Source organism: Asterias rubens (genome assembly GCF_902459465.1).
Source record: "Asterias rubens chromosome 8 unlocalized genomic scaffold, eAstRub1.3 super_scaffold_89, whole genome shotgun sequence".
Classification (NCBI taxonomy): Eukaryota; Metazoa; Echinodermata; class Asteroidea; order Forcipulatida; family Asteriidae; genus Asterias; species Asterias rubens.
The window spans coordinates 1241330-1253915 of NW_022985693.1; the positions used below are offsets into that span (position 1 = coordinate 1241330).

General features: G+C 40.0%; 1 protein-coding gene across 2 annotated transcripts in view; it reads left to right on the forward strand.

Annotated features, from left to right (window-relative positions):
• Positions 1-12586, forward strand: part of LOC117305535 (IgGFc-binding protein-like) — a 110216-nt gene that overhangs the window by 61924 nt on the left and 35706 nt on the right. For both annotated transcript variants that reach the window (XM_033790411.1, XM_033790412.1), the window contains exons 59-72: positions 813-1018; positions 1521-1628; positions 1953-2093; positions 2485-2632; positions 3435-3731; positions 4091-4243; positions 4435-4614; positions 7196-7395; positions 7713-7884; positions 8605-8718; positions 9171-9388; positions 9550-9657; positions 9985-10149; positions 12252-12432. In XM_033790411.1, the coding sequence (XP_033646302.1) occupies positions 813-1018; positions 1521-1628; positions 1953-2093; positions 2485-2632; positions 3435-3731; positions 4091-4243; positions 4435-4614; positions 7196-7395; positions 7713-7884; positions 8605-8718; positions 9171-9388; positions 9550-9657; positions 9985-10149; positions 12252-12432 (2391 nt within the window). The remainder of the gene's footprint in view (positions 1-812; positions 1019-1520; positions 1629-1952; positions 2094-2484; positions 2633-3434; positions 3732-4090; positions 4244-4434; positions 4615-7195; positions 7396-7712; positions 7885-8604; positions 8719-9170; positions 9389-9549; positions 9658-9984; positions 10150-12251; positions 12433-12586) is intronic.

Consider the following 12586-nt stretch of genomic DNA (forward strand, 5'->3'; position numbering starts at 1 on the left):
TTACAACGATTGTTTAAACTGACTGCAGAATTAATATATTTCTTCCTCTCTGTTACTACAATCTTCTTCTTTTGAGTCCATCATCTACTCTACTTAAAATAATTGACAGCCCTCTCATTTGCTGTCATCAGATCTTCTTGGGAGCACTGCTCCTTGGGGGATGGGCATCAAAGGTGTGGCATTGATTGGGGTGGTGTGCCACAATCGCATTTGGTGTCATCATCATCGGTGTATTCTTATTTCTTCATGTTTGTCTTGCATTGTCCCACCTCTGTACATAGTCTATTGAGGGACTTCCATGTTCTCCAGTCCTGCTTATGTTCAATATACAATTGTTGCACGTTGTAACAGGGTCCATGGTGTTTTGTACACTCGAGGGGAATTCGCCTTGGGTGCCATTTGCCCCCGAGGGTGTACAAAACCCATGGACCCCATCACAGTGTGCAACAATTGTTTTGTTATACCTTGGTAAAATTTGTATTCCTCTTCTCGAAGTTCTGTTGTCATCTTCAAACATTTTTATGACGGAGTATGCAGTGGTTTAATAAGCAGATAAACAGTTGTTCATCTAAGAAACAATTCTTCACTGTTCCCTCGAACCCGCAGCTGTTTTGTAAAAAGCGCTGGAAATCGACCAGCGGTGGGACGATCAAGGTATAATGTACACCGGTAAACAAAACTCATGTTACCATCCGCACTGTGCAGCCATTGTACATCTGATTTTGTATCAAACTTCACAATTTTTTACCGAGGTATAACAATGATATACTTAATACAATGATGTAATATCATGTATTTTAATTGAATTACAGGTGTAGGTGATTGCACACAGAGTGAGCAAAACTACCGTACATTTGATGGAAAGACATACACCTTCTATGGTGGTTGTTCATACGTTTTACTCCAGCCATGTTCGCAGAGTGATGTGGATTTCCGTGTCATTGTTGAGAAGGAACCTGATGAAGACATCCCAAGGCTGTCCAATACCAAAGCTGTCCATGTTGAAATCTTTGGCAAGGTAATATTCTTTTCTTGTCCATCTTCATTACAAAGTTGTTTTTAAAATGATATTAATAATATAACAATAGTGGCAATATAGTGTGAGACCAATTCCTTTACATAATTCAGCTTTGTGCTGCCAATTTTTTTTTTAAAATAAAAATGGATGAATGAATGAATGAATGAATAAAACCATGTAATGGTTTACAAGGTGCTGTGGCACAATATGCAGCCAGTCAAACCAGGGCAAACCATCCGAAGGACGCAGCACTGATGACTTGGATTGAAACCCACGCTCTACTGATCCGCTACATCAGAGCTTGAATCCGGTGCTCTTAATCGTTCGGCCACGACTCGCCATATTGATCATTGGTTATGACTGTGAATCAATTAATAGTTTTATTTTCATTTGGTTATTCATTCCTCTGTATGACTAATCTCTTGAAAAGTAGATCACATTTTAATATAAATAGCTAGATTATTAACTGTTTTTTTCTGTGTTGATTATTTTGTCATCTTAGGCAATTATTCTCAAGCAAGATTTAGAAGTTGAAGTTGATGGGCAGCTTGTTAACCTTCCTTACGCCTCTGGTACAGACTTTACTATGGGGCAATTTGGAAGCATAATGGTAAGGCTTTTTACTGTTGAGTTGCACAATATCAATGTTGCTTCAGATGCTTTCCTACCTCATGAAACAAATTCCATAGAGACCAAGAATACAGGGAGAAAAGGACAGCCATGAGAGACAACTCTTTCAAAAGCCAAGCTCATTATTTGATTTACATTTTTAACTTATCGGTTGTACTTTCCAAACCTGTTACCCTCTAATAAAGATCCTTGCCTGTTCACCAGCAACAATTTACAATTTTCTCCAAAATAATCTTACTTCTCAGATAATGGTTGAAAAGTTTTATCTGCAGTTAATCATAGAAAGTATTTTGTATTTATTCAGGTATTGACAACCAACTTCGGCTTGGTAATCGTATGGGATGGTAAATTCTTTGTAGACATCACACTACCTCTTTCCTATGGAGGAACAACTTGTGGTTTGTGTGGCAATTTCAATGAGGATCCTGAGGATGACTTTGGTGAAGTAAGTTGATGTTGTGTAAGGAGGATATCCTTCTCTTCACATTCTCTTATTTATTCATCGTAGTACACTGGGATTTATTGTAAAGACCAGACACTGGCCTCTTGTAGCACTTCTTTCTGAGAGCGAGACTATTGCACAAATCAAATTTTTGTTTTTATTCATTGTCCTTAAAATGAAGTTTTAGAGAAGAAAAAATGATTAATATAGAATATGGCATTATGTAGAATGATTTGATGATTTGATCAGGTCGCCTCCCATACCAGAGACTTTGGCTGTGGGGCTTGCCTGCTGTGGCAATGTTGCACATTTTGAGATCTGGCCAAAGACATGTTAAAATGGATACAGCCTTATTGGCATGGCATTTATTTATTTGACCCTGTTGTCCCAACAGCACAACAATGCATACGAGTTTGCCGAGGACTGGATTACTAATGACGAAACATGCGATTCACCCTCGGAGCCATTTGAACCTTGTGAAGAGAAACCTGAACTAGTTGCTGAAGCTGTGGAAAAATGCTCAATCATCCTAGCACCGAACAGTAGGTTCCACTTTGTAGAATTTTGTATTTTATAGACCCTTATAGACCTTTTCCGAAATACCTTTTGCTAACTGCTGAATGAGGAACTTGATCTCTAGCTAGACCAGCATGCACCTCTTCCCATGCCAAAATGCACGTACAGAGTATTTGCGATATGGTCTATGATGTCACATTTTCAAAAAGCGCCCATATCTAAAGCCAAAAAGTGCCCTCACTAAGGCAAAAGGAAACAATTTGTTGGACAAGGCTGTTCCTAGTGCATAAAATGTGCGACCTCAGGGACCTGTGGCGTTGTGCACGTGAGCTCTGTGTCCTGTGGCATTTTGCAATATGCAAGGGGTCTATTACTATATGTTCATGTCATAGTGTTGAATGCTAATATACCGGGTGAGTCATAAAAAACGCAATCACTGGATGGGAGCTATTTTTTTAAGAACAACAAAAATCCTAAACAAATAATTTCCATATCTAAGTAGGTCATGGATTTACCTTTACAATGGTGGAAGCATGGGGATGATTTATGAAGATGTTCCAGAGATATGCTTATTTAAAATCGGATGGCCTAAAAACAATTCTGTCCAAAAAGGACAGTGCAAATATTACATTGCAAACTTTGCGCATGCTTGCTGATCATTGCGAAATAACCTTCTGAATTTTTTTAAACACGTTGCACGAGAGAATGGAAGATAAATACGTTATAGTATGCGCCCTTCGGTCTAGTTGGATATGGGACGCAGAAACGCTAAATTTTTCTGTGGTCCACGTGCGTGATATTGATATGATCCTATTTTTGTTGTCACAGTTGCCTGCCCTTCAGGTTGGATTGCAAAAGATGACAACGGTATAAACAAATGCTACTACATCAAGACTCTAGAAGACCCTTTGACCTTTGCCTCTGCACAGCTTGAATGTAGAAAGCTTGGTGGTGAGCTGCTTGATGTTGAGAGTGAAGGAGAAGATTCTTTCATTGCGAAGAATACTGGCGTGTCGTCTTATTGGGTGTCTTGTAATGATCGAGATGAAGAAGGACAATGGAGATGTCATAAATCTCTTGACGATCATTGGTATCTCAATACTACAGAGAATGAAGGATATTGGCGTAAGTAGTGTCACCTACATTGTGTAAAAGCCTAAGGCATAAAAACTTGCTAAGCACAGAAAAAATCTTGCTTAACAGAAACTGGTTACCAGCAAAATATTCATAAAGTTTACATTATTGCGACTAGTGCTCCACTCATTATTTGCTTAGCAAAGAAATTTGCTAGGCAGTATTCCGTTATTTGGTTTTTACTCTTCATCGATGTGTGTAAGCTCTGTATACTCGGTACTTTCCCAAGTTCTGAGAAAAAATAGCAGTTGATTAGCAGCTTCATGAAATTGGACCCAGGATATATTATATATCAAATTTGCTTTTTGTTTGTTTCAACTAATATGTTTGATTATATTTCTATTTTCCAGCATGGGTTGAAGGTGAGCCCAACAATGGAGGTTCTTCTTCCATAGACTCTGACTGCATTAAGGTTGAACCACCAAATCAATGGCAAGACGTTTCCTGTAGTGCAACAGTGCAAAATCTTATCTGTCAGTTGGTCCGACCTCCCAAATTTCAAAGTAAGAACCATTGCATCAATTGTACTTTTAATTCATTAGTCTCATGATGACTAAATAATAATAATAATAAGATTTTAATATTAATAAATAATATTAATAAATAATAAGACATATCCACCCTGCTGGGTGTTCAAGACATCTAAACTTGTAACTCAAATGACTAATGTTTTCATGTGTTGTTATCCACTCAGATGCATTTGAAGCATGTCATGAGGTGCTACCACCAAGGCTGGTCTTTGAATCCTGTATCACTAGTCTTTGTGCAACGCTACCTGCTGAGGAACATCTCTGTAGGTCTGTTGAGTTATATGCTGATGAGTGTCGTCTTCATGGGGTGGATGTTAAGCCATGGAGATCCAGAGATCTATGCGGTAAGTTTTATACAACCATACAGTTTGGGGCATGTAATGCACGTATCAATTGTAGTCCCGGACCCGGGACTTTGGCAGAGGTAGCCGGGACATAGACAGGGATGTGCAAAAACCGTGCCCCACCCTACCAGGAAAATAGCGGGGTCTTTGGCGAGGTTGTAAAATTTGTTTCCCCGCCCTACTGGGACAATAGCGGGGTCTTTGGCGAGGCTGTATAATTTGTTTCCCCGCCCTACCGGGACAGTAGCGGGGTCTTTGGCGAGGCTGTATAATTTGTTTCCTCGCCCTACCGGGACAGTAGCGGGGTCTTTGGCGAGGCTGTAAAGTTTGTTTCCTCGCCCTACCGCGACAGTAGCGGGGTCTTTGGCGAAGCTGTATAATTTGTTTCCCCGCCCTACCGGGACAGTAGCGGGGTCTTTGGCGAGGCTGTATGATTTGTTTCCTCGCCCTACCGGGACAGTAGCGGGTCTTTGGCGAGGCTGTATAATTTGTTTCCCCGCCCTACCGGGACAGTAGCGGGGTCTTTGGCGAGGCTGTAAAGTTTGTTTCCCCGCCCTACCGGGACAGTAGCGGGGTCTTTGGCGAGGCTGTAAAGTTTGTTTCCCCGCCCTACCGGGACAGTAGCGGGGTCTTTGGCGAGGCTGTAAAATTTGTTTCCCCGCCCTACCGGGACAGTAGCGGGGTCTTTGGCGAGGCTGTATAATTTGTTTCCTCGCCCTACCGGGACAGTAGCGGGGTCTTTGGCGAGGCTGTAAAGTTTGTTTCCCCGCCCTACCGGGACAGTAGCAGGGTCTTTGGCGAGGCTGTATAATTTGTTTCCCCGCCCTACCGGGACAGTAGCGGGGTCTTTGGCGAGGCTGTATAATTTGTTTCCCCGCCCTACCGGGACAGTAGCGGGGTCTTTGGCGAGGCTGTAAAGTTTGTTTCCCCGCCCTACCGGGACAGTAGCGGGGTCTTTCGCGAGGTTGTAAAGTTTGTTTCCCCGCCCTACCGGGACAGTAGCGAGGTCTTTGGCGAGGCTGTATAATTTGTTTCCTCGCCCTACCGGGACAGTAGCGGGGTCTTTGGCGAGGTTGTAAAGTTTGTTTCCCCGCCCTACCGGGACAGTAGCGGGGTCTTTGGCGAGGCTGTATAATTTTTTTCCCCGCCCTACCGGGACAGTAGCGGGGTCTTTGGCGAGGCTGTAAAGTTTGTTTCCCCGCCCTACCGGGACAGTAGCGGGGTCTTTGGCGAGGCTGTAAAGTTTGTTTCCTCGCCCTACCGGGACAGTAGCGGGGTCTTTGGCGAGGCTGTATAATTTGTTTCCTCGCCCTACCGGGACAGTAGCGGGGTCTTTGGCGAGGCTGTATAATTTGTTTCCCCGCCCTACCGGGACAGTAGCGGGGTCTTTGGCGAGGTTGTAAAGTTTGTTTCCCCGCCCTACCGGGACAGTAGCGGGGTCTTTGGCGAGGCTGTATAATTTGTTTCCCCGCCCTACCGGGACAGTAGTGGGGTCTTTGGCGAGGCTGTATAATTTGTTTCCCCGCCCTACCGGGACAATAGCGGGGACATACCTAGCCGTGAATGAAAAGCTGTCCATATTTCGTCGACGCACAGCCAGCAGTGGCCTGGTTCGATTCGATCGGTCTCTGCGCACATCCGATGTAACCAGTTTTGTTTCTGGGTTTTGCGGTTAAACGTTATATTGAACAAAATTATTTGTGTATTCATTACAAAAGCTAAAATATGTTTTATAAAAATTGTAATGAGTATTTCTATTGTTCACATTTCTTCAAAGATATAATTTAAAACAAACATTTCATTTAAAAAAGAAAAACAATTGTATGTTCTTCGGACAAAGTATTGACTAAAAAACAACGGTGGAAATGATAGACGCACATTAATTTGCAGCTGAGCGTTCCCATCAGCGGCTCTCTGCTGCAAGCAAGGGGTAAATAGACATCAGTCAGAACAAATGCCCTGCATGCCGGGACTGGGATTGTGCAAGGTTTGTAACAAATGCCCCGCATGTCGGGGCTGGGATCGTGCTGAAGATGTGATAATATGCCCCGCATGCCGGGGCAAGTGTATAGCCGGGGATGTACAAAAACAAGTGCCCCGACAGGCCGGGCAGTAGAGGGGCATGGCAGGGACTATCACGCTGAGCCATTTTTACATCCCCGGCCAAGTCGCCGCTAGTCCCAATTGATACGTGCATAATGGTGGAGTGGCACTGGAAAGTAACTTGATTTGTTGACTGGAAAAGTCTGTCTGCTGTTTAGGTCAACTATCCAAAATTAAGTTGTATACAACCATACAGTTTGGGGCATGTAATGGTGGAGTGGCACTGAAAAGTAACTTGATTTGTTGACTGGAAAAGTCCGCTGTTTAAGTCAACTATCCAAAATTAATTTGTAATGTTACTTTAAAAGATTAACAAATTGCAGCGTTGTGTTAGCTGTTGCAAGTGTTTTAACTATATTTTTCAAATTTATAGAAGTTCATTGTGCAGAATACAAACAAGATATTCCTGCTAGCCAGGATGAATGAATCAAATGGTACTTCAAAGTGACCTCTCTGTATTCAATGATAATTCTTGCAGCACTGGAGTGTCCTGAGCATTCTTTCTACAGTCAATGTGTGAGTCTCTGTCAACCAACATGTGCACAACCAGACAGGACGTGTGATAACCAATGTGAACCTGGCTGCCAATGTGATGCAGGATTGTTACATCAAGGAAATGATTGTATATCACCAGATCAATGTGGATGCTTCTTGGAAGACTCGGGCGAATTCTTTCTGGTACTTGTCATGAATCTTCTTAATTATTACCAAATTTGTACCTAGTCATTCTGTTTGGTTTTGCTTGTAATCTGCGTTTGCATGTGGGTTACAACAAGCCTTGGCTTCTAGAGGAAACACATGTACCATTGTAGTGCTTTTTTCTTAACTTGATTATGTTTTTTAATTAGATGTTGTTATTTTGACACATTTTTCACTGAGAATGTAAACAACTGCATTCTGGAATTGACACAAATTTGTAATGGTTAAAATACGAAGCAATGCGGTGACTTACCTAACAAATTATTGCTTAGTACTTTATCCCTTTGTTGCTTCAGCCGGGTCGATGGCGCATAACAGAAAACTGCACTCAGATATGTACCTGCACACCGGGTGGGGAATTTGAATGTGAAGACATCAATTGTGTTGACAATGCTACCTGTGTATTCGATGATGTCTACAAATGTGAATGTTCAGATGGTTTCTTCTTTATGGATGGTGAATGCAGACGTAAGTCAATGATGAGTGACTAAAAAGTTATTTTAAGCATTAATTTTAAGGGTTATTGTGTACTTCACACTTAACCTGAACTTCTTTGTGAAAGGTTTTGTGTTCTTGTTAACCCTTTTCTTACCATAGCCGACTGCACTCATATACATGTACCCTCTTCCTTATCATTGGTGACCATTTTTAATAAAGTTGTAGTTTTGTCACTATTTACCCTCCATACCCTAGCTTACCATCATTTGAAAGAGTGAGATCATATCTTTCCAATAATGGTAAAATAAAATATGGTTGTTGTTTATCAATCTCAAATTTGAGTTGTAAGATCCGAATTACCTGCACCTACATAGCGCATTATGGCTGTTTACAAAAGGTGTTTGAGATTACAGATCACACTGAGTGAAGAAAAAAACAAAGAACTGTGGCATTTATTGACCAATCCCAATGTTTTTTTTATTATACCAAAGTGAATTTAATAAGTAAGAACTTTTCTTAAAATTGCCCTTTAAAGCAGTCATCAACGGTTGTTTATGTCTAAGCAGTTCGTTAACGAAAGGGTTAAAAGAAAACATAAAGCAGACTTTTAAAACTGATGGTGTGTTTTAGTTGTTTATAATTTTGTGTATTATATTCATGTCCTTATTTCTAACTATGAACTTATTGAATTTGAATTGATTGAAGAGATCTAAAGGAGCCACATTGATTGTGTGTGTTTTTGGTTGACAGCTGATGCCTGTACAGATAACCCATGTGAACACGGCGGCCAATGTGAAGCTATCAATACTGAATCATTCAAATGTTGCTGTCCTTACGGCTACACAGGAGATTTGTGTGAAAAGGGTAAGTTCAAATGGAAGGTATCATAACTTTGGTAATTATTCTTAAAGTTAATGGCAATAAAAACCTTTGTAGAAAGCCAACAGCAGCATTTGATACTATAAAGTATTTTGAGAAACACTTCACTTCGAAGTAATGCGGTATGTAAAAAGATAACAAATGTCATGCCCCAAAGTAACGGTTCTCATTTCTATTGGGGATTATTTTTCCTGTGTGGATACATTTGCTCCAGAATTTCAGCAATGTCTCAAAAACGTGACAACATTTTGAAATGAAATCTACAGTTATATAGGATTAAGACAATCGTACAGTTAAAAAAATACAAAAGATATACTTTGCCTTTAAAGAAGTTTTTGATTGGTACCTTCTTGTTGTTGTTCATGAAGTGATTGCTTGTGGTGTGAATGTTTAAGCAAACAAGTTATTTAGTTGTTATTGTTGTGATTATATTCCAGAGGATGCATGGTGTAAAACCAGTGGAGCTCACGTCATTCGCACATTCAAAACAACCTTCTACTCTTACTACTCTGACTGTGTCATGACGCTTGCTCAACATTGCCCTGAAAATGACGATGTAGAACCCTTGTTCAAAATCATCAAGAAGAATCACAAACATGATCTGAGAAAAGAGGCATTTGAAGTGTCCTGGATACGGATTCACATTCATGATCTGGTAACAATTATTACTCTCATTGTGATGCTTTTGTTGCTTGTACATTGCAGAAATAAGAAAGTGCTGTTTGGAAAATATGCTACTGATGATTTAACTGATAATCTTCCACAATATGAACTGAAATCACACACACATTGCAATCTCTTAATTTTTAATTCTAGGTAATTGAACTACAACCAGGCAAAGGTGTCACCGTGAATGAAATCTGGAAGAACTTGCCCATAACAAACTATGATGGTGTTCAAATCCAACAGTCTGGACTCAATGTGGTAGGTATTTTTCTATACAAACCAAGGGTATACTTTGTTTCTCATGTGAGTTTTCAGTTGATTTCCCTCCCTCGTTAGGTGTCATTTATTGATTGTTTGAGCCAGGAAAAGCCATTGAATTGAATGCTGTTGGAGACATTTGACTCTTCACTACTTTGTTCTTCAGTGTAATTTTTAATTTTTTTTTTAAAGCCATTCAATATTTAAAAATTGAACTTTGGGGTAGGAAGGTGGGTCAAAAGACTTTCAAAAAGATTTTTTTTTTTTTTAACATTGTCTATTCTGAATGGCCATTGTTAGGTAAGTTTACATCCTGTTTTATTTCAGGACCTGAAATTTGAGTTTGGTTTGTGGATCAACTGGAATGGATATACAGACATCTTAATACATGTCGATGAAGAACTCAAAGAACAAGTATGTGGCATATGTGGCCGCTATGATGACTATGATGAAATGCACGACAATGACTTTTTCACTAATAATGGAAACACGGTAAGCTCCTCACTGTAGCGTGCAGTTAAAGGCAGGATGCACTTTTGGTATTTGTCGATGACTAGTTTCCTCACTTGGGTTATCCCAACATATGCATTAATTAACAATCAAATTAAAGTTGCAGGACAAAAATTAAGGAAAGACACTGTTGGTGTATACAAGTTTTCAGATGCCTGAGAAAGGATTCATACCTGAGGGGAAAAAATTGCCTCTTTATCTGAAACTTCTTTATTTAAAAGGGTTATTTCTAAAAATGTTCTATATATTAACAGCTCCCTATAGTGATCTTTACCAAGTAAGATTTCATTGTCACTTATTTTTAAATTAATTACCAAATGTACACCCTCCCTTTAATTGTAATGTTTTCCTATTTCTTAAGTTCTTTTAATGTTTTGTTTTATCAACTCAGCCAAGTACAGTTTAAAGATCAAAGTAATATCAAAATATCATAATACTTTAGTGCTTTTCACACCCCTAAGGGGTGTATCAAAGCGCACAGTGTTTTTTCTTGCAAGCAATGTGGAACTTCGAGGAATGTGGAACTTCGATTTGAGGTATGAGACCTAATTCTTTGAAGCACTGTGTAATGGTTTGTTTTCTATCAGACCAGGCCCCGATTTCACGAAACTCATCGCAAGTAGCGACGCATCGTAGGGTTTGCGATGCGTCGCAGACCTAAGACACGTCGCGGCTGCGACGAGTTCCACAATCCATTTCACCAAACAAGTCGTAAGCGCGACGAGTCGCAATACAAACTGATTTCACTCTTAATAAAAACAACCTTATGGACGAGGATGAACTTCTAAAGTTCTGCGGCTGTTTTATGTTGTGTACAGCTTGGTCATGAAACAGTCGTGTATAATAGTTCATTCAAGATGGCAGACACTCAACCATTTCGGACTAGTGGTTAGGTTTGGGTTTTTTTGGTTGGTTTATAATTATTTATTCGTTGAGTTGTTTTAGTTTGTGTGTTCGTTTGTCATGCGTGTGTTTGTTTTCTTTTCTTTTACCCGTTTTTTTTTTTTTTTTTTTTTTTTGGGGGAGGGTAAATTTCCATTCGTTGTCTAGTGTCTTCCCGATTGGTTCACGGAAGTTACGTGTGGTAATTGTTATGTCCTTTCATGCATTTTGTGCGTAACCAAATGAAACATCGCATTCTTACGACGACCCTATGGGTCGTCGTAACTTACGACTTGTCCTTCCTCGTTGTCAAGGAACTTGCGACAGATCCAACGCATCGTAACTTTGATGAAATTGATTTCATACGCATCGCAACTTACAACGTGTAACCGGTCGCAACTTGCACTTGCGACGCGTCGCAGCGCTTCATGAAATCGGGGGCAGGAACACCGGGGCTACCCCTTTTTTTTTTTTGATAAGTGCACTGTTTTTTCTTTGCGTGTGTTACACAACACAGGGGACCAATGGTTTTATGTAGCATCGGATAGATGGTTAAGTTTCTTGCTTAAGGACACAAGTGTTGTGAATGGAACTCAAATCAACACTCTGCTGAACAGAAACACCAGATTTTAAATGTGGTGTTCTTAACGGCTCGGCCCCAACACTTCCACAAATTGAACCAAGGGTCCAGGCTCTGTACAAGCCTAGGCTTTTTCCTAGTGCCCTCCTCGTATCACCCTTTGTTCTTTTGTCTTGTATGTTTTATGATTATTTATTGTGATATTTGGAAATAAAAAACAAACAAACAAAGTATTCTCCACACAGTAGTAAAAACCATGGGGTTGCTCATTGTAAAACGCCTATGTAGAGAATTATACAACTCTCTGCTAAGCAAAAGTAAGCAGAAAAACCAGGCACTGATTGTACATAAAATATGGTACTTTGGCTGGTAACCGTTCTCTACTAAGCATATTGAGTTAAATTGAACTGAAACCAAACTACATCAAAAGAAGAAAACAGATTACTAACACCCACAAGTCAAAGGAGTAAAAAGTACATAAATCAAAGCAACTTGAATAATGAATTAAGTTGAATAGTAATCAATAACAGCAATTTTGTAGTAAGTCTTTTTAAATCCATATGCCTTAATGGATTTTCTTCTCTGTATCTAAATCCTACGTATGGCTCCAATTTGTTTGCAGTCTGTAACTTATGCAGAGTTTGTTAATAGTTGGGCTGAGGAGGATGAGGAGTGTATGTTAGATTCTGGAAGCATCGTGGGAAGCATCGTCTTCTCCAACTCTGATCTTCTAGCTTCCTTCTGTCCTGATAGATCAGATTCAGTGACAACTTCTTGCATGGATGAAATCAGTGGTCTCTCAGGTAGGTTCAACACTATGTTCTCAAACGAATAAATTATAATAATATGGAAGTCTTATATAGTGCATGTATCTACCAACAAGGTACTCAAGGCACTTAGTATAAACGTTTTACAGAAAGATGGTTTTTGAAAATAAGAATTCTGAGACCCAATTCT